Genomic DNA, 21,595 nt, shown 5'->3' with positions numbered 1-21,595 from the left:
AAAATACTCTTGCTACTTGAATTTTATATTCTTTGTCATATTCTGGCTGATATTTCATTCTTTTTAGTGACCTGGAGAGAAAACGGGATTTTAACTTGTTATAACCTGCAGCACAAAGCCAAAACGCGGTGAGTAAAATGAGACGCAGGTCAGAAAATCATCCATTTGCAGTCTCTGTGGGTTTTTTACTTTACAAATACCAAACGATCGTTGCCAGCGCTGACAGCTGTGACAGTCAAAAACATTAATTTTTTAAATCTCAACATTTGAATCCAAAACTGAGTCCCAAATTCAAAAAGCAAATTATCTGCCAAGTGGTGATTTAATATCACCAGTATCCAATGCAAATGAACTAGTTTCAAGACTACATGGCTCTTTTTTTTATTTATAATAGTGACGACTATTGAGTTTTTCTGGCTTTTTTTTTCTTTTACAATCATTTTACTTCACTGCAAAATATGTAACGGTGCACAAAAAAAATCACCTTTTATTACTAAATGTGACATTAATTAGATTGTTTGGACATTTTTTAGACTTACTATCATGGAAATAATCCTACATTTAGATACTTCATTATCTGCAAAGATAATTGGATTTTTCTTGAAATATAAAAAGATACTCGACATTATTAGCTAGATAAATCAGAAGCCAAAGTAAATGTCCTGAAACTGGAAGGTAACAGATTTAACCCCTCAAAAACATTGTCTTGTATTGAACGTCTGAACAAAGGCAGAAATGTTAAGTTTAATGTTGATTCTTCCCATATAGAAGAACCTTAATACAACAAGGTAAAGTAAAATTTAAACAAAGGGATTACTACTTCGGCGAGACACAAATACAGATTGCCATGCTGTAAAAATACCCCTAAAACAAGGCAGAGAGTTTAACCTGATTCCAGGCTTGGCACTGAACCGTCACAGAGAAGCTCTTGTCAGATAGTGCAGAGTGAAACTAAATCATGACGTACCTCTTTAGGAGAGCGTGCAGACAGGGAGAAAAACGTGGCACATCATTCCAAGTTTTAACTTGCGTGTCTTCCTCTTGGCTTTGGTCAAGGACAGCAATTATTCAGTAATTGGAAAAAAGCATGTATCTGCATTATATCACGTTTTATTTCCAGGCTAACCAGACATATGACTATTATTCATTATCCAGGTAGAGAGCGACCATGTCAACTTTCTTTTTAAGCATTAGCAGAGGAGAGAGCAGTTACTTGTTTCTTCCACAGGAGAAATGATTAAAAATAGTCAACTAGCCTGAGCCAAACGACTGTGGATGGAAAGCAGTTTGTCTGTGTGGTGAACTGTTAAACTGGTACATCACCATCCAAAACAAACCATTTTAAAAAAGTGATTTAGCTCTATCCGACTTCTTCTCCAGGTTATGAGCCAAAGAGTCCGGCCTCTGCCCACAGACTGACCTGTCCTCCCCTTCACTGACTCACAAACTTACTCTACCTCCACTGTCATAATAAAGCATTGGGACAGCATTGTCTGGTAGGTGGAAATAAACACTTCTACCATGTCTCCCACAGTTCTTACTCATACCGTCCCACCCAAACACTCGCCTCTGGTAAAGGTGAAACAGACACTCAAGGAGATCATGAAAAGTTTCCCAATTTATAGTTGAGAGTACTTTTAATAAATGGAAGATTTTTTTTAATAAAGTACTTTAAAAGGGTAGGAAAGCATTACTCAAGCAGTCACTGGAACATTTTACCCATTGTTTAGCTTTCAATGTGACAGCATATAAATTTATCAAGTGTGAGTTATTGTTCTGTATGTTTCAAGTAGTACTCTTGAAATTCTAAGATAAACTAAAAGCACATCACAGAGAGCAATGTTGTGATGTGTTCTTTCTCTCTTAGAGCTTTATCTGCATCACAGCGGTGTCTTCACAGTAACCTGTTAAGTAGTTTGTGAAATATATTCCTGGAAAGTTAACATAAGGTATGTAACAGCACCGATCAGGCCAAACATTTAAATAGCTGACAGGTAATGGTCCCGATGCAGTGTAAAGTCCTGCTCGGAAACCATTAGTCCAGACATTCACTAACTTTAAAAACTCCCCGCATACCGATCTGATCAAGCATCTACTGGATGCACCAGAACAGGCCTGCAAACACTGGGACTCAAAGGAAACATCATCAGTTAACTTGTCAGAGTGACTTGAAATGATTGATACCACTCTCTTGTCTCTGCGCCACGAAGCCTCAGCCAGCAGCTGACTCGTTACTGATGAAATCCTTTTGATAAGTTTTGTACTTTGTTTCCTTTTAAATTAATATTAATTACTGTTTCACAGAACCCTGAAACGCATAACTATATTTGGTAAAGAAATGTTCAAGAGGGCTGTGCAAAACAAAATCTTGACCCAACCCTTATTTTTTTATTTATATATATATATATATATATATATATATATTATTTTTTTTTTTTTTTTTTTTTTTTTTTTTTTTTTTTTTTGCTAGGAAAATCAGAAATAGGTGCAAAGGTTTACTGAAACGTGCAAACTGTTTCAATAAATCTGTATAAAAACAGACATTGAACAACTCTAACAAGCCTCATTTCCTTTTACACAGTGTTCAGGAATAGTTCTTCAGGCTTTTTGAAGGACATTTCAAAACTCTTCTTTGAATGCTGGCTACCTTTTCTTACATTCTGTCAAGAAGTTGAGTTCTGGGCCCTGGAAAAGTCAATCCTTCACTTCAACTGTTCCAAGGTATACTTTTACTGCACTGTCAGTGTGTTTGGGATCATAGTCACGCTGACACTGGTTCACACCATAAAATCTGTGCCTTTTTTATGCTTGAATGATTCACAGGTCAGTTTGTAAGTGGCTTAACAAACTCAAAATACATTCCTCTGAAAATGGACTGGACTGGCTGAAAAAGCAGCCAATGTCCAAAAGTGTCTGGCTCCTTGGAAACAAAATATAAAGAAATGAGGTTCAGCTCATTTCTGCACTACTGCAAATTAAAACAACCACCTGAAAAATATCTAGCTTAACAGAGAATGATGAGTCAAACCCTTTGGAAAGAAGATCAAGTAGTCTGTAGCATGCTAAACTCTTTCCAATCTAATCTGAATACTCTGCTTTCTTTCACAGTAACATCTCAAACTGCGTCTTAAGGACACTCTGCAGCGGCTCTGATTTTGATTCCTCCACATTTGTCTCACTATAAACAATGTGAATGTGCTCCACATTTAAATACTGCGAAAAAAGCAGTTAATGTTACTTACTTCTTTACTTTAGCACTAGACAAAATTTCTGCCTTCTTAATCTTTCCTTTACTCTCTGGCTTACTGACTATGCTGTGGTGTGCTGGGGGAGCAGCACAGCAAAGAAGGACTCATCCAGGCTGGAGAAACTGATCAGGAGGGCTAGCTCTGTGGTCGGCATGAAGCTGGACACTCTGGTGACAGTGGCAGAGAAAAGGACATTAAAGAAACTGATGGACATTATGGACAATGCCAGGCATCCTCTGCACACGGCCATTAACAACCAGAAGAGTCTGTTCAGTGACAGGTTGCTTCTCCCAAAGACAAGAACTAACAGACTTAAAAACTCCTTTGTCCCACACACCATCAGACTGTTTAACTCCTCTCTGGAGGGGAGAGGGAGGGGAAACAGGAGGACAAAGGAGGGAACAACTAAGCTGTAGTGCCTCTTCACCTCACTGTGCAATACCTTTTGTGCAATACTTTTGTAAATAGTCAACGGTGCAATAGACTCAATACTTGAAATGTGCAATTCACTTGTATTTTTATTTTTATTCCTATTTATTCTATTTGTCCCCTTCGTATATTTTATTTATATTGTCTCTGTATTTATATATATGTGTGTATATATAACTCTGTAACTTCTGTCGGTGCTGTGCTTTTTTGGAAATCGAATTTCCCAGAGGAACCCACCCGAGGGATTAATAAAGTTCTATCTTATCTTATCTTATCTTATCTTATCTTGACTATTATCTGAGCTGACCTGAAGTGATAAACCCCATCCATCACACAGCCTGAAGAAGTTAAAAAACAATTAGAGTTATTTTCAGTCACTCCCTGACCCAGGACTATGTGACAGTGATCAGCTGATACAGTATAAACCAGGCTGACAGGACCTGGCATTATCTCCTGAGGAGAAACAGCCCCAACTGTTAGGCCCGTAATGGCTGACACTCCATAATCACAGCCAAACAAACACATCTACATTAAACAGGCTAACATATAACTGGAGCTGTTAAGGAACAAGCATAAGTCAAAGTAACATTAATTACATAAATCTTAATTACCTAAACATTATAGTGTAACAGGCAACACTAAAGGATTTATAGAGCCACATTCCCAAACAACATAATGGAGTGAAATAACGTAACTTTAACAACCACTCAGAGGCACTTTCTTTAATGTCCAAACAGTAGAACTAAAAGAAATGCATATTTTATAAATCTCGTTACACTATGAAGATGCGAGATCCTGCTTTTCCTGATGGACCACCAAAGAGATGAGGTGAAAGATTAGCTGGAGGTAAAACACCAGGGGAGTTACACGATGGTTTGGTACTGATATCTTGACCGGGAAACAATGAGCATTGACATTCTCACATTTAACAAGCCACATTCCGCCAACACACAGAAGTACACAAGCTCACACACGCATCGAAGTCAGAATAACACAGATCCCCGAGCGCTCTCTCCACCACTCGTAAAATAAGTGAAATGCAACCCCCATTGTGCAACCATTACAGCATTAGCAAAATGGTCTTTTTTACCATCACTGGCAGCTAGTCTGTTCCACTCCAACCCGCCGCAATGGAAAAAGAAGAAAAATATGATTAGAAAATGATCATTTTTATAAAGAGTAAAAAGTTGGCTATGTGAGACAGAACCAAGGTGGTAGTTAATATGCAGATCACATCTACAATAAGTGTTTTTAATTTAGTAGAACTAATTTCTTTGGACAGATTAGGAGTATTAAAAAAGCGTTAACACAAAATAAACGGTTGATCCCGTTTTCACCTTTATCAGGTAATACTTTAATGGGGAACAGACTTGCTGAAGTTTTGTTGAACAGCAACTTAGCTGATTTATTTCCCAGATTTATCAGAGCTGGGATGACGTAAATGAAGTAAAAGCTGCACAGCACAACATGAGCTGCGTGCTTACTGTATTTTATTTATAGCTTTTATTCTCAGTTATGGTATGTGCCTTAGTGAGTGCACCACCAAAATCTTTGGACTCAAAGTGAACAGTTTAAAAAACAAAAGATCTAAAAAGAAACAGAGATGTTGTCTTTTTAATTCCTTGGGTTTGTCTTCCTTGTCATAAACTGGCGCCTGCATTACCCAAATATAACCCAGCTTTCAACAGTTGCATCCAGAAATTTGTGGTGTTATGGCTGGAAGCAGCTGGACAGGAAGTTTCACAGATCTTAAACTTCACTTCTTTCTCTACATATTGTTTCTCGTATTGTTTCATCTTTTTGTAACTTATCAGACCAAGCTGCACTGATTAGTGACCTGAGGACAAGACTTTTTTGTTTTTGTTGTTTTTCACAGTACTATCTCCCAAGTATTGCAAACCCTCTCAGAGGAAAATATTAACTCATAGATAGCACCATGAAACTTCCCATCTAATTACTTACATTAAGAGAATTATTTCTTGCATGACAAAGTTGTTTTTAAATACACTATTTCCTAAATATGTGTTAATTTGCACAGATTTTCATTCATAAATACATGTTTATATGTCTTTATATATTTCCTGATATTAATTAGAGAGATTATTTTTCAGTCCAGTTTTTGGGATTTTATTCGGTGACAGAATAATTTATTTTTGCAGGGTCATTATCTTTCTAAATATGTGCTTATCATGTGGTTCCACTTCAGTAAAAGGAAAAAAAAACAATAGACAACATCTAGTAAGATAAGATATGAAGGCAGTCAAAGCAGAATATGTTCACATTATTTAAAAAAAAAAATTAAACTATTCAAGTTCAACAAACAACAACAAAAAGCTGAGTGCTTGTTTTTAAAGGAAAAGAGGTTAAAAATCTAAACGAAATAGTTTATCTTTGAAAACCGACTTCTGCATGACTTGAGGAGCTAATGTTTAACTAGCGAACTTACTGGTATGGCTGCTTGGTTCATCATTATCAGCTGTGGTATATTTTTAATACCTACTGAAACAATGACTTGTGGTGTTTATGTGGAAGATTGCATAAAAATTCAGCTTTTTTGTATTTGTTTAACACCCTTCATGAGCTGCCAAGAGAGATAAAGTTTCAAACCTGCAGCCAGGCGTTCCAGTAAGCAAGACGTTGTACTTGAGCCCGATGTTACACTTGGAAGTCACTGCCTGTAATGGTGTTACTGTTCAAACTGAGAAATATAGCATACCGGTCCATTGAAAATATAGCATACCGGTCCAATACTCGTGCGTGCTTTGAAATTTTTACTGCCAACGGTCTGCAGAAAATTTGTAGTGCTGACATTTTTAAAGACATTTCACTGTGATTAGGCATCATTGACATCAGCTTTCTTATGTGTTTTCCAGAAAATTTCCTGATGTTAATTAGAGATGATATTTTCCAGAGCTGTTTTTGGAGAGCCATTTACTCCATCACAGAACAGAAGGTGATACACTGGTTATGTCGCTGTCAAAGCTGCCTTGGTTATTAATACTTGCGAACATAAATATGTTGCAATCATGCACAGAAAGCATATTTTGGATGTTTGGCTGTTTAGTCTGTGTAGAACTTGAGCCAGCATAATACAAATACAGGCTCCAATATGGTTGCAATTATACAGCACAGTGGTCCAAATTTCGCCAGCTTCACTGATTCTTTTTCTCTGATTGAAACACACAGTAGTCAATAATCCAAACTCTTTACTTGGAAAAGCCCACGGCCTCTTTTTTTAAACAAGGGATGACCTCAGCTCTTACCCTGATAGCATAAGAGATGTTTAAATCAGATTAACTAACAGCACCATGCACCTTAACATGAATGACATCACTGCTTCTACAGAAAAGGCTTTTGCGTGCACAGATGGATTCATTACAGCCTGGTCCGCATCGGTGCACGTGTGTGAGCGCAAAACAGCGAGAGGGAGATCTGTGTGCCAGCTTCACGCTAACGTGTGATGGGCTCATTATAGCCTCCGGGCATAACAACAACAACAACAAACAATACAACACCAACGCATATATAAAGACATACATGCATGGCTATCTAATGCATCCCTGTGTCATTAATCATCAGGTGTTTTGGCATTCCCTCACTGGGAAATAAGTGGATTAGTCAAATGGAGGAAAAGGAGGATGAAAGTGAGCCAACCACAGAGGTAACAAGCCAATGAAAGTTGTCCACCAAAGACAGAGCTAATTGTGTACGGTTGTGGGCTTTTAACGGGCAGAGGTAATCACTTTTGTCCGATAATTAGCATTTAGTTTTCAGGAAATCTATAAAGTGAATGCCATCTGTCATGCTGTTTGAATTAACACACAGTGTTTAAAAAAAAAGTGTAGAAAAAAAAAAGGAATGTATTAAAAGCTACATCATTCTTTTTAACTTAACTCTGTATTGAGAAAGGAGAACCAGCTGACTAAATAAAAAAGCTCGAGACACAACTTTAGCATTTTAAATTTTCTTTCCCACTTTTTTGATGTGGAAGCTTTTAAAGAAGGTGGACAATTTTCACACAGGAGGCATAAGGTCTGTGAGCCATCCACAGCAGGAAGAAATGACTGGGCATGAACTATTATATGCCCTGTTATTGTAGTGGATCTTCATATTCAGCAAGGCCAGAGTTTCATACAATGGGGTCAGTAACGTTTCCTTGTGGTTAACCTCCTAAGACCCGAACTCTTTCATGGCATGCATTTTTAATTTCTCTTTGCTATTTTATTTGGTTACAATTTTGTACTCAATTGTACATTACTATTGAGTAATGATGTACATAACTCTTTATTTGGTGTCTGAACACAGCAGCATTTTTCCTGGGTACAAAAACAAAATGAGAAACAACAATTGTGCCACTTTGATCAATATGGCTCATTTGAAAGCCATTTAAAAGAGCAAAATTTAGTATTGTGGTCTAGACAACCCAAAATGTGATGTCCCCATACGTGGACACCAGGTCCTAGGAGGTTAAAACACCTGAATTTATTTTTTCTGCTGATAAAACTGTATGATGTCAATAAGAGTGGACATAACCCACATACATCCAGAGTAGTCAATCTGAAGCAAGTTTCCTTAAAGGTAAAGCCACCCTTCACACAGGCCTACAGCGACAATCTGGCAACCACCTGTCACTAGTGAAAAATGTGTATTCCTTGACGAGCTGGCAACAGTTGCTAGAAGTTGCAAAGTGAACGTAGTAGCACAGAAAACCTCCTTATATTTGGTTGTTAGCAGACATTGATGACTGAAGGTGAACGTGCTCAGTTCCTGGTTTTCTATCACACTTAAGTTTGATACACTTAACTTTAAGTTTTATTACTGCTTGACTATTCCTTTGCAAGTGTTTGCATACAGGTGGGCATCTTCCATTCAAATAAAAGGCTACTGTGGTGACCAAAGTAATCACAAAGTGGGTTTTGCACCTTCTTTGCGACCTTCAGCAACCACTCGCCAACCGGTTACCAGTGATGGGAATAATGGCGTTACAAGTAACGGCGTTACTTTTTTCAGTAGCAAGTAATCTAACTAATTACTATTTCTATCGTTACAATGCCATTACTGTTAGTGACAAGAAAATTCGGTGCGGTTGCTTTACTATTTTTCAACAAACAGACGGTTGAAGCTGTCTTTAGCTTACCACATCTTATATCAGTTGCATGGAAGTAGCTGTAAGTAATCTGGGCGCTACAGCTTTAAGCAGCTGCGCGCGCTCCCGCGGACAGCAATCACTTTCTGCCCGACGATCACTTTTTGGCACAACACCTGGAGCTAAGGGGGCAAAACAATCGCATGACTGCTGCTGTTTGACTGAGGAAGAATAAAGTAGTCGTGGTAAGCCAATGACATGACCACTTTAAGATGACAAAGCAACAAGGTGATATATACCAGTTTTTAAATTGTCCTGATAGGCCATGTAAAACCAGAGTCATGATAAACAATATATATGCGGCGTTTTTCCTCAATAGTTTCGTCACATTTACTGTCTAAGGACAGAGCTAGCAAGCACTCTCTGCTTATGACCAAAAAACCCCAAAAAACAAGAAACAGCCCTTTCGTGTTGGTGTAAAAGTGCACCATGTTGACCAATCAAAAATGATATGGCAATATGACTTTTGGCTGTTTAGGAAGAGGGGGAAGTTTGAGGAGTGACGGTGAGAGAAAGAGAGCAGAAAAAGAGAGAGAGGGAGTTTTGACATGTGAGAGATTTGTCACGTTTAGTGTGTTTGGAGTGTGTAGTTAATGTGTTGTCTTGTGTAATTATTGTGTAGTGTTGTGGATAGTTTTGTGTTGTGTGTCAGAACAATGATGTGACTGCTGTCTCCAGGTAGAAAAAGGAGTGATACACCTTTTCTGGAGTGGCACAAATAATTTGTGTGGCATCTTATTGAATGCAGAACAGCTGATTGTTCTGTAAATAGTTTGAAATGGTTAAAAAAAAAAGGGTAAAAGGTAAATGGCTGCAAATAACTTTGTTGTTTGCAAAACTTGTGCGTATGATTTTAAAATTGACAATTTTTATTTGCATTTAAAGTTATGAAATATGATTCAATAAACATGTTTGTGGTTGTTACAGTAAAAAAATATAACTTTTTCTACTCGGATTTTATGTTTTTTGTCTGATTTTAGATCAATTGTGTTAATACAGTATGTCAAAATGAAAACATGACTGTAAATTCTGACACGTGAGGTTGTGCTGAAAAGGATGACACCAAACAAGGCAAATAAATAGTTTTTAAATGTGAAATGTAGAGGTCAAATAAATCAAAAGTAGTTAAAAATGGCCAATTATACCCTGGACCCCATGGTTAAACATTTTTTTTTAAAGTAACGCAATAGTTACTTTTCAAGTAATTACTTACTTTTAGAATCTTGTAACTCAGTTACTAACTCAGTTACTTTTTTGAAGAAGTAACTAGTAACTATAATTAATTACTTTTTCAAAGTAATTGCTGCTGGTTACATACACATAGTTGCCAAGAATCACCAACTGGTTTCCTAAATGAAACCCAACTGGAAAAGAACTAAAACAAAAGTTATTCTGGAGAGTCCAAGAATAAAAAAATATGGAGTTCAAATTAATCATAATTGTTCCCCTTTAAACTGTAGCACCTCCCCCTTTGTTTCCTTTAGTTTTGGAAATTTTTCTTGTAGAAAAGCTGCAGAGCAATGAGGTAAAGACTGAAAGCAACTTAAATACAAACACTGAATCCAATAACCTTTGCAGGCAGATGAAGTTTCTGCCTCCGCCTAAGAACCAAAACAAAGAAAACCTGCGACTTTACTGTTAACATGTGTTATAAATGGAAAAATAGTCCTGATTCATTCATCATGAGCAACTGCGTTCTGATTACTGTTGTTAATCTATTAATATGAAAATCTAGTTTATCCAGTAAATAAAGAGTTGACGACCACACCATCCTGAAATCAGATTTCCCCTTGATGATGGCCAGGACATAAACACGTGATTAATGAATGTTGAAAACATCCTTATTTTTTCTTTTGAAGTGGTATGAAGAAATCTAAATCAAAGTATAAGTAAGGAGGAGGAGGGGGAACATGTTCTTCCTTTTCGGAAATGGCTCTAAATCTGATTAACAACATTCCTTGTTTGTCACTAATGCTACATCCTGGCTAAAGAACAGTCAGCTGTCTCTGCTGTTCCCAGGAAGCGTGTGTATGTGTGTGTGTGCCCGTCACCCATTACAATAGGTTCCATGTCGCCATTGCACACTAACGCTGAGACCACACACTCACTTAAATCAAAGGAAACTTAAATATGAGGCAGAGCAGAAGCTAATCTGCTGAACCAGTTTGATAGGGAAGAGGAAGTGTTTCTGCCATCCTGATAATCAAAAGGATTACAGAGAGCCATAACTCTTTCAACAAGCAGTAGTCCTCTCAAACAAGAGTCTGTTTGTGTCACTATAAGGCCAAATTTACATAGAGTAAGTTCCCATAGTGGGATAGATTGCATAAATGCAAACCAAAATGATCACAAGGATCTGCAAAAGAAAAGCAAGGTTGAATTAAGTAGCAGCGATCCGTGAGTGGAGCACACTGGCCTGATTCTTGGAACAGACTTAAGGCTGCTTTTCATTATACTGATTAGAACGCCATGAAATTGAGCATGAAATGTATCTGATGATCATGCAGGCATGAGAGGGAATTGACATATGAAAGCAATTTTATTGGTCACTTGTTGAGTCACTATTAAAGCAATCTGTTAGCGTCAGATGGAGCCTAGGTGTGCAGTCACATGAGATCTTGGCTTATGAGTGTCAGAATCAGAGGTTTCCATAAAAGTTTGTTAAACCATTTGTAATGGATCATTTTAATCATGTGGGATTCGTGAATGGTGTTACCCAAGGTCATTCTTATGTACGTATGTTTCTAACATAAATTAAATATATTTTTTTTGCTTAATCTTCAAGTGACTAGATAAGATCATTGATGTCACCAGAAAAATAATTACATTCTGCCGCAATATCCATCCATTCATTCTCTTCTGCTAAGACAGCCATCCCAGCTGTCTTTGGGCAAGAGGCAGGGTACACCCTGGACGGGTCGCCAATCTGTCGCAGAGCTAACACATAGAGAAGAACAGGTATTCACACTCACACCTATGGGCAATTTAGAATTACCAATTAACTCAATCCCACTAACTGTATGTCTTTGGACAGTGGGAGGAAGTCGGAGTACTGTGCAGACATGGTGAGATCATGCAAACTCCACACAGAAAAACCCTGAACTGATGGTGGAATTGAATGCAGGACCTTCTTGTTGTGAGGCTAACCACTGCACCACCGTTTCCCTGCTGTTTTATTTTTATTTTCCTGAAATATTTTTTTCATGACAGTTAGATAAGGCCATTTATTTATTTATTTTTTAATATTAGAGAAAATGATTCTACCATAATTTTCCACCTCTAATCGCTACATTGTAATGTTTTGCAGCGAACTATGGCTAAGTCATTCTTGCATAAAAATAATTGAACCTTAACTACAACAATATTTTAAAATATCTGTCATTAATAAAGTATGGTATACATATATACAGCAATTTGGAGTATTCATATATGTCTTTATGGTGTTGTTTGTTTGGCCCTACGACAGACTGGCGACCTGTCCAGGGTGTACCTGGCCCTATGACAGCTGGGATAGGCTCCAGCGCCCCCCGCGACCCTGAAAAGGATAAGCGGAAGTGAATGGATGGATGGATGGTGTTGTTTGTTGTTTCACTAAAATATCATATGTGAACAAAAGTACCTGGCCACCTACACCTTACACCAATAGGAGCTACTCATGCCATGAACCTGCACACAGTCTGTGTGCTGATGTTAATTAATTAATTGAGGAGGTTTGGAGGTTGAGTCAGTAGAAGGCTGGCGACTTTTACTTGCTATGCACCTCAGCACTCGGTGACTGCCATCTGTAACTTCACATGATCTGACTCTTCATGACCAGAGATGGGCAGTAACGCGTTACTTGTAAGTTGTTTACTTGTAAGTTGTTTACTTGTAAGTTGTTTACTTGTACTGTAATCCGATTACTTTTTTCAAGTAACGAGTAAAGTAAGGGATTACAATTGCAAAAACGGTAATTAGATTACCGTTATTTTCCCGTAGAAACGCTGCGTTACTGCGTTACTAAAACCGTGATTTTTTTTTTTTTGCGAGAATGTCTCATGACAGTGACGTAAGCGAGTGCGACGTTCGTGACAACAACTGTGTGCAGATCAACAATGGATAATATATCGAGTGGGGAGAGAGTATGAGCGTGCAGCGTTTAAAGCCTGGAAGTACTGACCTTTGAGTTTGATTCCATAAAAAGTGACAAAAACATTAGTGTCCGTTGTGTGTGGGAAGAAAACTAATTTTTACAGCAAAAAAACCCCTAAACTTCCAAGCAAGTACCGAGTGCGCAATGACGTAATGGGAAATTCACAGAGAAGCTCGCGGATTCTTCAACTGACCGCTGCGGCACACCTGCAACAGGGAAAACCTCCGCCTACCCTCCTCCTGCTTTACAGGTGAAAATAGAGCAACAGGACCGCTGAGTCTTTGATTCCATTTATTTTCTACTGTGTTTTACTTGCATCTATTTGAAAGACTGAGTGTAAACACAAAAAATATTTTATTTTATGTGCTGGAATGTGCAGAAAATAGGTTTAAATGTTAAACAAATTTCTTCCAGTCAGAGAATGTTGCATATAATAAAATTTTTGTTTGATGCATAAAGTTAAAAGATTAAAACTAATAAAACAAGTTTTATTTTATTTTTTTATTTTATATTTTTAAGACTTTTCCATTTGATTACATTTTGTATGATGGATTATGCAAGTAGAATTGGGCTGAAAGATCTATCGCTTTATCACATATTCAGGTTGTAAATCGTGTTTTTAAAAAGTAACTAAGTAACTACGTGATTAATTACTTTTAATCAGTAAAGTAACAGGATTACTTTTTGGGGGAAGTAATCAGTAATTAATTACTGATTACTTTTTTCAAGTAACTTGACCAACACTGTTCATGACTGAGTTGCTGTGGTTAAGAGATATTTGTAAAAATATCACTTAAAGTTGGTTGAAAGTCATAAACTGATTTGTTAGAGATGGTTAGGTGCTTGATTTTATACTCCTGTGACAATGGGACTGAAAACTCCTGACTTTAAAGAATAAGAAATCTGTTCAAGTACTGTTGTCCTTGTAGTGTAGCATGGCTGCTGTGCAAGAATACTCAAGAGTTCAAACAACTACAGTTTACAGAAAAGGGACTGATTTGGCCTGGTGCAAGGTAGATTGACGTCTCCATACTCACTGGTAGGTTAGGTAAAGGGTAGCAGGCATCAATTTGAATTTAAGATGATGCTCTTAAGTATCATTTGCCAAATTCCACTTTTATTGCTCCAGGCTGGAGAGTAACTTTGATGGTATGATGCCCCTTGTAGCATTTGTTAATAGACTGCAGATTAAGTAAATCCACACAAGCCTTAAACCTCAGAGCCAACAAAGAATACGCAATCATTTATTTTAAGGTGAGTTATTTTTCTTCCACCACTAGGGTTCCCCCACCTCCTAGATCCCCTCTAACCCTTGATTAACACTAGCATAACCATGCAAATGTACTTTACGATACGACAAAAGAACCTCAAACCACAAGCTTCGTCATCAATGACTGTGTGCTGGGATTCTTCCTTTAGCTGCCTAATCAGAAACTGCTGTTGAACAGTCAGTACAAAGTTAATCTAAAAGGTTTGTACTTCATGACTTCTCCTCACAGACGACGGTGAAACCAAACTATGACCTTATCACTTTGCCAGGAATCTTTTTTTCCCCTCATAAAGACTAAATGAGGAAATGTGCACTGCACATCTGCATGATTATGGTCAACAGCTCTTCTTCATATGCATCTCAGTGGTTCATTATGGTTAAGGAACAGTCCTCACACTCTGGCCTTGATCTCTCTCGCTTCTCCATCTGCCACTCATAGCCTTTGTTATGCAGATGTTGTCTCTTCAGTTCTAATTATCACAATGTTTATTTACTATTGACAACTTCTTCAGGCAATTTTCTGTTATTCCCTTTGACATTTTGGGACAATTAAATTCAAATTTTCATTGTTACTATGCACAGATTTATTATACTCTAAGAGAATAAAAGCAGAACTAAATAAACTTCTTTTAATCCTGTAAATATTTAAGTTGTGTATATATTAAATTCAATGAATCCACAATTCTGTTTTCACTTTCACTTTGAGAATGGTGTGAATGCATTTTACTGATGAAAAGGCATAAAGATTACAAATGGGCCATAATACAGTTGGATAGTTAAGTTTGCTTTTTGACAACATTTCCCTCATTGCTTGACCCATAAAAGTACTTTCTTAATAAGGCTTACATGGTTTGTTTGCCTCGGGTCTTATCATATTGGCTATTCTGCATTCACCTCATTTTTACCTCTTTATCAGACCTGCCGGGTTTGATAAAGCGAGTGACTTCTCAGCTGTCCTGAATAATGACAGAATTGCATTTGTTGCCTTTCTTCATCTTTGTCTGATTCTGCTGGTATCAAACTTCTTGCTGACAACTTTGTCGTGTATATATAACAAAATATCTTGTTTGTTAAAGTAGTGAAACAAAAAATGGGCTCTCGACCAGTTTACTTGGTATGGGCTGCTCAGCCTAACCACAAAGTTCTTGTCTCGTTTTATCCCAGGGACTTCATCTGACTAAATATCTGGATTTGAACTACAAACTCAAAAATGCTGAAAACTAAGTGAATTTTCCCCAAGAAGGGAGAGTAATCATATTAGCAATTGCATTATAGGAAATATAGGATCCAATTTTGAATCTGTTTTTGTAAAATGGTCTCTTGTGAGCTTCACTTATTGTCTTAATGTGTTTAGATTTTTATTTCATTAGGTTGGTTCTTGTAGATGAAAAAAGGTCCAAATGCGTGACTATATTCTCTTTATGATTAAGATTATAAGATTTAATTTGGAATGGCAAAAGTCCACGAATTCGTAAAGATTTCATGCAGAGGACTAGGCCAATGGGTGGATTAGCCTTGCCAAACTTTCAGTCTTATTATTGGGCAGCAAATATTCGTAATATGCTGTACTGGATGAGTAATGTTACTACAGAGACTCCAGCTTGGCTCCAAATTGAGTCATCCAATTGTGGCAAAATTTGCCTATCAGCTTTGTTGAGTTCAGCTCTCCCATTAGAACTATACACCTATAAACGTAACCCTTTGTTGTATGACTCGCTCAGAATCTGGGTGCAATGTAGGAAAAGGTTGGGGTTACACTTAATGTCAATTAAAGCACCTATCTGCTCAAATCATATGTTCCCACCCTCCATGATGGACTCTGCCTTTAAAATATGGGAAAGTAATGGCCTTAGAAATATCAAAGACCTTTTTGTAGATGGGATTTTTGCCTCATTCACGCAGCTCCTGAAGCAGTTTAAGCTGACCCTCTGTGTAACAGATGTAAAGCAGAAACCGGTTCGCTCCTTCATACCTTTTGGACATGCCCCAATCTTCATACCTATTGGGTGTCTATATTTAACACTCTGTCAGAGATGTATAACGTTAAATATGATCCTTCTGCTCTAACGGCTATCTTTGGGGTGATACCTCAAGACACATTTGTTTTTTGTTGTTTTGTAGGGGTTTCTTTGGTTTGTTTGTTTGTTTTTTCCTTCTCTATTTCTGTTATCTTTTGGGGTATTGTAAATACTGAACAGCAAACTACTGTATGTTCAATGTTTTGTTGTTAACATGCTGCTGTGACTGAAAATAAAATTTATAAAAAAAAAAAAGATTATAAGATTTAAAGCCAGATAGTTAAAGAAAAAGTTAAACTGCTGTTAACTGATAAAAACTTATATTTATAAATATGAACCATTCAGTAATAACGTCTCTCATGGACCAGCTTTTGCTAAATCTGCCTCAGATGGAGTTTCCAATCTCTTCAATTTCCCCATATTCTTTTTAATGTCCTCCAGATAACAGATGTGAACTTCATTTTTTTCCAAACTTAATTCAACTGAATTGGAAAAAAATTAAATATAGCATAAACACTGGCCAATTTTTAAGTAAATACTGCACTTAAGTATAGTCACTTCTATTTTCATGTTTAATTTTTCTTTCACTTAAAACAGGCCCGTTCTTGACCTCCATTCCTTTGTACACTGTAAGCATAATTAAGACTCCACGGCTCACCACACAGGCACCTGCACCCATACGCTGCACGCATCAGCACACTCACACCTGCATGTTTGCTGTGATCTACCTCACACTAATAAAAAGACTTTCCTGCTTTTGAACCAGAGCTCTGCTTTCCCAAGCTGAAGGTATGCAGCTTTGCTGCTTAGGCCTGTGTGTTTGTTTTAGTTTTAAGAGTCTTCACTGATGCTGTCACCGAATTATGCAAGCAGACTGCCCATAGCATCCCAACCCTATGGGCAATCTGAGACTAACAGGTTGATTTGATAAGATGGATTAAAGCTGCATAGCTAAGCTTCTATAAAAGCTAAGCATTTCCTCCCACTGGGAAAACTGATTTCTTAGTTTAAACGTTTTAGGAAATGATCCCTGCAGACCACGAGACTCATCATTCCTGGTTTTACGGTTTTAAAAAACATGAAATATCTTGTTGCACTCATAAAAAAGGCTAACTTATTATGAACCTTAATCCTGTCTCTCTATAAAGGCAGCATCGTTCATAAGAAGCTGTTTTTAAGTCCATTATCAGTTTTTTTTTCATCTAAATAATTCAGATAGTTTGTGCTTAAATTTGGTAGAATAAACAATGTTGCACTAATTAATTACAACTGATCATCACACATCCTTAGCATCCAACGGTTTATCCACCAACTCACTGTTAAACTATTGAAGGACTCATACAAGAATAAAGAAGCTGTTGGTCTTCCAAATTGCACAGACAGCAGGAACTGCAAAATTGAAAAAAGGCTTTTTAGTCTCTCAATTACTCGTGTTCCTCAGTCTTGAGGATTGTTGTGCTATTGCATCATGGAACCTCAAGAGAAATGAGAAAGGAGCAGGTCTATGCAGGGAAACTAGCTCAGCCGTTCACTCCTGATATCAACGTGGAAAGTGGGTGGTGTGAATTATGGTATTACAGCAGCTGTGAGAAATGTTAGAAGTAATCACTGTGGAGTGAGTGGGGGTTTCAGCAGGCTGACTGTTGCTCCTTGGGGCCTAATCCATGCCAGAAGGAGGATGAAGTGGGATGCAGAGGGAGTTTAATTTGATGGGATAAAGCTGATGGAGATGCTCAGATTTTCAGTGTTATCCCTGTTTTTATGAAAAGCTTTTGTCTCTAAAGAATCAAATTTCAGAGGACCAAGAAACCACATTTTCACACTGGCCACCCTGTATTTTGGAGTTTATTCAATGTGGTTTTGAAACTGTTTACCAAAGTTGAGACTGATAGACTTTCACAGCCTGGCAAGGTACACAAAATCTTTCAGCTAAAGTTACAATAGGAAGAACTTCACGATAAAAGGGCAGCTCAGAGTATCAGCCATCGTAATTTCAAAACTCATCTTTGTTTTGATTTTCTAAACACCCTAGCACGTGTAAGTGATGTAGCTATATAAGGAGGTGCCACCTGAATCAGGCCCCAAAATATGCAAAGTAACAAGTACTGCGTCCAGTTATACTGTAGGAAAGCCACACACTCCCCCTTGATCCTCTCATTATTTGAACAGTAGGAAAACAGTTATAAAAGGAGCAACAAAGAAGTGATTAAGCAAAATTCACTGTGGCTCTTTCCAGAGAACAATCTTGACCACAGCACACTGTGTATGGAGGATGGGTGGGGTGGGTGGGGGGGTTCAAAGATATTGTGAAATAGTTCCAGTATGTGAGAGTATTACATATTCACCCCCTGTGAGTCAGCCCCTCGCCTCTGACCACAAATATTACAGTGCATCTGTGCACTGAAACAATGGTGTTCCCCTTCACTTCGCATCACTTATTTCCCCCTGTGCCTGGACAGGGCGAAATAAGAACCTTGAACAAGCAAAGCAGTGTGTGTGAGAGACTGAAGATAGAAAAAAAAAAAAAGAGCGATGGAGAGACATGGCAGTGACAAAAATCTGTTCCTGCAAAAGGAGAGGTCCAGGAGCCGGGATGCTGTGCCCAAGGAAAAGTTGAGTAAGCTCAGTAAGTTATCATCGATTTCATGTTTTACAAGTTAGATTTGGCCAAACTCAAAGTGTAAAACCAGCAAATTGGTGGGATTAAGCTTTACAAGCCCAGATGGAGATTGGGTTTGGAGTGTTCTTCTCTAAACAGTGAATCAGATGAAACTTTAACACCAAAAGCCAAATTTCTCATTTGATTTAAAGTCATCTAATTTACCCACTCAGCATAAGTTTAAAAAAAAAAAATCTTGAATCAACTGTTACATCTTATCTACTAAAGGCGCATTAAAGAAATATCTCGGCATATTTCAGGTTTACCAGCAGTCTGTAATTTATCCCATTCCTTCTATTTTAAGTAGAATCTAATCAGTTTGACACACTTTTACTTTCGTAATTAATGCAAGTATCGTGTTTCAAACTGCTACTTCCATGAAAGTGTGAGGCACCAGACCCACAGGGATGTACTCACCCGTGACCCAGGCTTCTGTGCCGACACTTGAGGCAGGTAACAGAGGAACAGAGGCGCCATAAAGTAGGAGACGGTAAAAATGAGGAAACTTGATAATAACATAATTGAGCGTCGGTGAGCGCAGAGCGAAGAGCGGCAGGTAGTCTGAGCGCACAGCGTGTCCGTCTGTAATACTGATGATCGACAGGTCCAAACCGAAAAAAATATATATTAGTACGCCCCAAAAAGACTCCTTAACCCTAATTTCCGGTTAATAATTCTCCTGTGTCTACTCCTCCAATAACTATTCACATAGTGCCACGCGTATGATCGGGAATCAGGACTTGGCCGTCACCATTGTGATTGGTTTTATCCACTGCGGGAGGATCAGCTGTTCATCGCGGCTTCCACAGGTTGAGTCGCGCCTGTATCCATTGCACCTTCATTTAAAAGCAAAGGAGGGAGCAGTCGTTTCTAGCTGGCACTCGGAGGACCCAATAGCAGCGGCCGGTGGCGGGAAAGCCACGCCCACCTCACCCCAAGATTAACTGTTCGCGGAGGAGAAAGACCTGCTCCGGTCAGTTAGGAGATAGGACCAGGAGAGGCAGCAGCTGCAGGAACACTCAGTGTATTATCATGAGTCTTTGAGAGCAGAGACAATGGCCGAGCAATTGTGAGGTCAAATTTTAGGTTCTCATCCCCATTCTGAGACATATAATGCTCTATAATAGCCTAGTATCCTGCTGCCGTGACATTTAGCCTGCGTACTTGGGTTACAATGGAAAACATCTATTGAGTAAAGTCAATAGCTGTCACAAGCACTGCAGGGGGGCAGTCTGTGTTTGTAGATGTGTGTGTGTGTGTGTGTGTGTGTGTGTGTGTGTGTGTGTGTGTGTGTGTGTGTGTGTGTGAGTCGTTGTGGGTTTTAGTTGGCAGACGATTCGTTGTTTGATAGAGCAAAAAACAACTGTTTGTGTCACTTTATCCCCAATTACATGGTCATAATGTAACACATTTCATAGAATAAATGGGGGGTTTTTTCTGGTAGAGAACCTATTTGGTTTGGGGGATTTTTTTCAAAATAAACTGGCTGACCTTAGAGCCGTTCTGCATTGTTGCAACCCTTTTGTCACTTATATATACGTTTGGGTTTTTCACATTTAACACTTAAGTGGAAGGTTTAAGGTTGTTATGAAGCACTTTAATATCGCAGTATTGTTGCTTTGACAACCATAAATATTCTCAGTACTTTTCCACCAACCTGAGCAGGAAAGCACACTTAGTGCATTCACAAAACATGCTTCCACACTGTAATCGGCCTGCAACCTCTCAATTTCTGGCTCTCACATCTTCCTCGCCTCCGTGCTGTCCATTTCTCCATCTTTTCCTTTCAATAAATTGTGAGGCCCATTAAGAAGAGAGAAGCAGTGTTTAGTGCAGGTGTCCCGTCACCCTTTACTGGAACGGGTAACCCCACCCCCACCCCAAATCCCCTTCTCTCGCTCTTTGTCCCTATAGATATTTTTTAATTGTTGGTTTTGACAGTTCAGCGGCTTTTTGAGTGCCTCAGAGAAGAGCCTTGTAATTAGAGCTATTGAGCTTCTGGAATTGGCACAATTAGGGTCAGCATTAATTATTCCTCTGTGCTCTGGCCAGTTTCTGTAAAGCACTGTTTGCAGAAAAGATGGCAGAGGAGGGTCACTCCAAATGGGAGAGATAAAAATGGATGGGGCAGTTGTACAAAAGGGAGAAAAACCGAGGCCTAAGTGGTCTCAAGATAGTGAATTATCTGAATTCTTGCTTATCGGACCACCATAGAAACTCAGCAAAGCGTCCGTGTAGTATCATTATCAGAGCTGTGAGAGAAGGGATGCGCCTCATTCCAAGTTGTTTCCCACCCCAGAGACTTAACCCAACTACCCCTCCCGCTCTGTGCCAGCCGGTCCACTCATGTCCTTGTGTGAGTGGAGTAATGCTGTGGGAGGTGAGGATGAGGAGCAGAGAGGGTCAACGGGAGTGTCTCTTGGAATGTTAACGAGATCAGTTTATATCTGCTCTTCCCTCTCACTTCAACCCGCCACCCTGAACAATGAAGACAAAGTTTTCAGGGCTGCAAAGCCGTTGTAGTGAAAGCATGGCTTGACACTTTAATTCTGTTGTCATTTGGCCGAACATAAAAGAAAACCTCTGACAACAAAAACAAAAGCAGGAATGAATGGGCATGCTGAAAGAAAATGTACATCCCAATTACTGCAGTGGCCCTTCCAAAGACGCCCCAGCCGCCGGTCCCCCCACCG

The 21,595-nt window shown here is 38.6% G+C and overlaps 1 protein-coding gene across 10 annotated transcripts in view; it reads right to left on the bottom strand.

Annotated features, from left to right (window-relative positions):
* Positions 1-19,735, bottom strand: part of smoc1 (SPARC related modular calcium binding 1) — a 61,096-nt gene extending 41,361 nt beyond the window's left edge. For 8 of the 10 annotated variants that reach the window (XM_085390644.1, XM_085390639.1, XM_085390641.1 and 5 more), the window contains exon 1: positions 19,320-19,735. In XM_085390644.1, coding sequence (XP_085246770.1) covers positions 19,320-19,421 — 102 coding nt within the window. In that variant the 5' untranslated portion in view covers positions 19,422-19,735. The remainder of the gene's footprint in view (positions 1-19,319) is intronic. The other 2 variants (XM_085390640.1, XM_085390643.1) reach the window with 1 other exon arrangement.
* Positions 19,736-21,595: the final 1,860 nt, after the last annotated feature.

This window comes from Rhamphochromis longiceps, linkage group LG19 (genome assembly GCF_057381845.1).
Source record: "Rhamphochromis longiceps isolate RC_006_pf linkage group LG19, R_longiceps_female_GT1.1, whole genome shotgun sequence".
Taxonomy (NCBI): Eukaryota; Metazoa; Chordata; class Actinopteri; order Cichliformes; family Cichlidae; genus Rhamphochromis; species Rhamphochromis longiceps.
The sequence above is the reverse complement of the archived record's forward strand: the minus strand, read 5'-3'. Positions and strand labels throughout refer to the sequence as shown.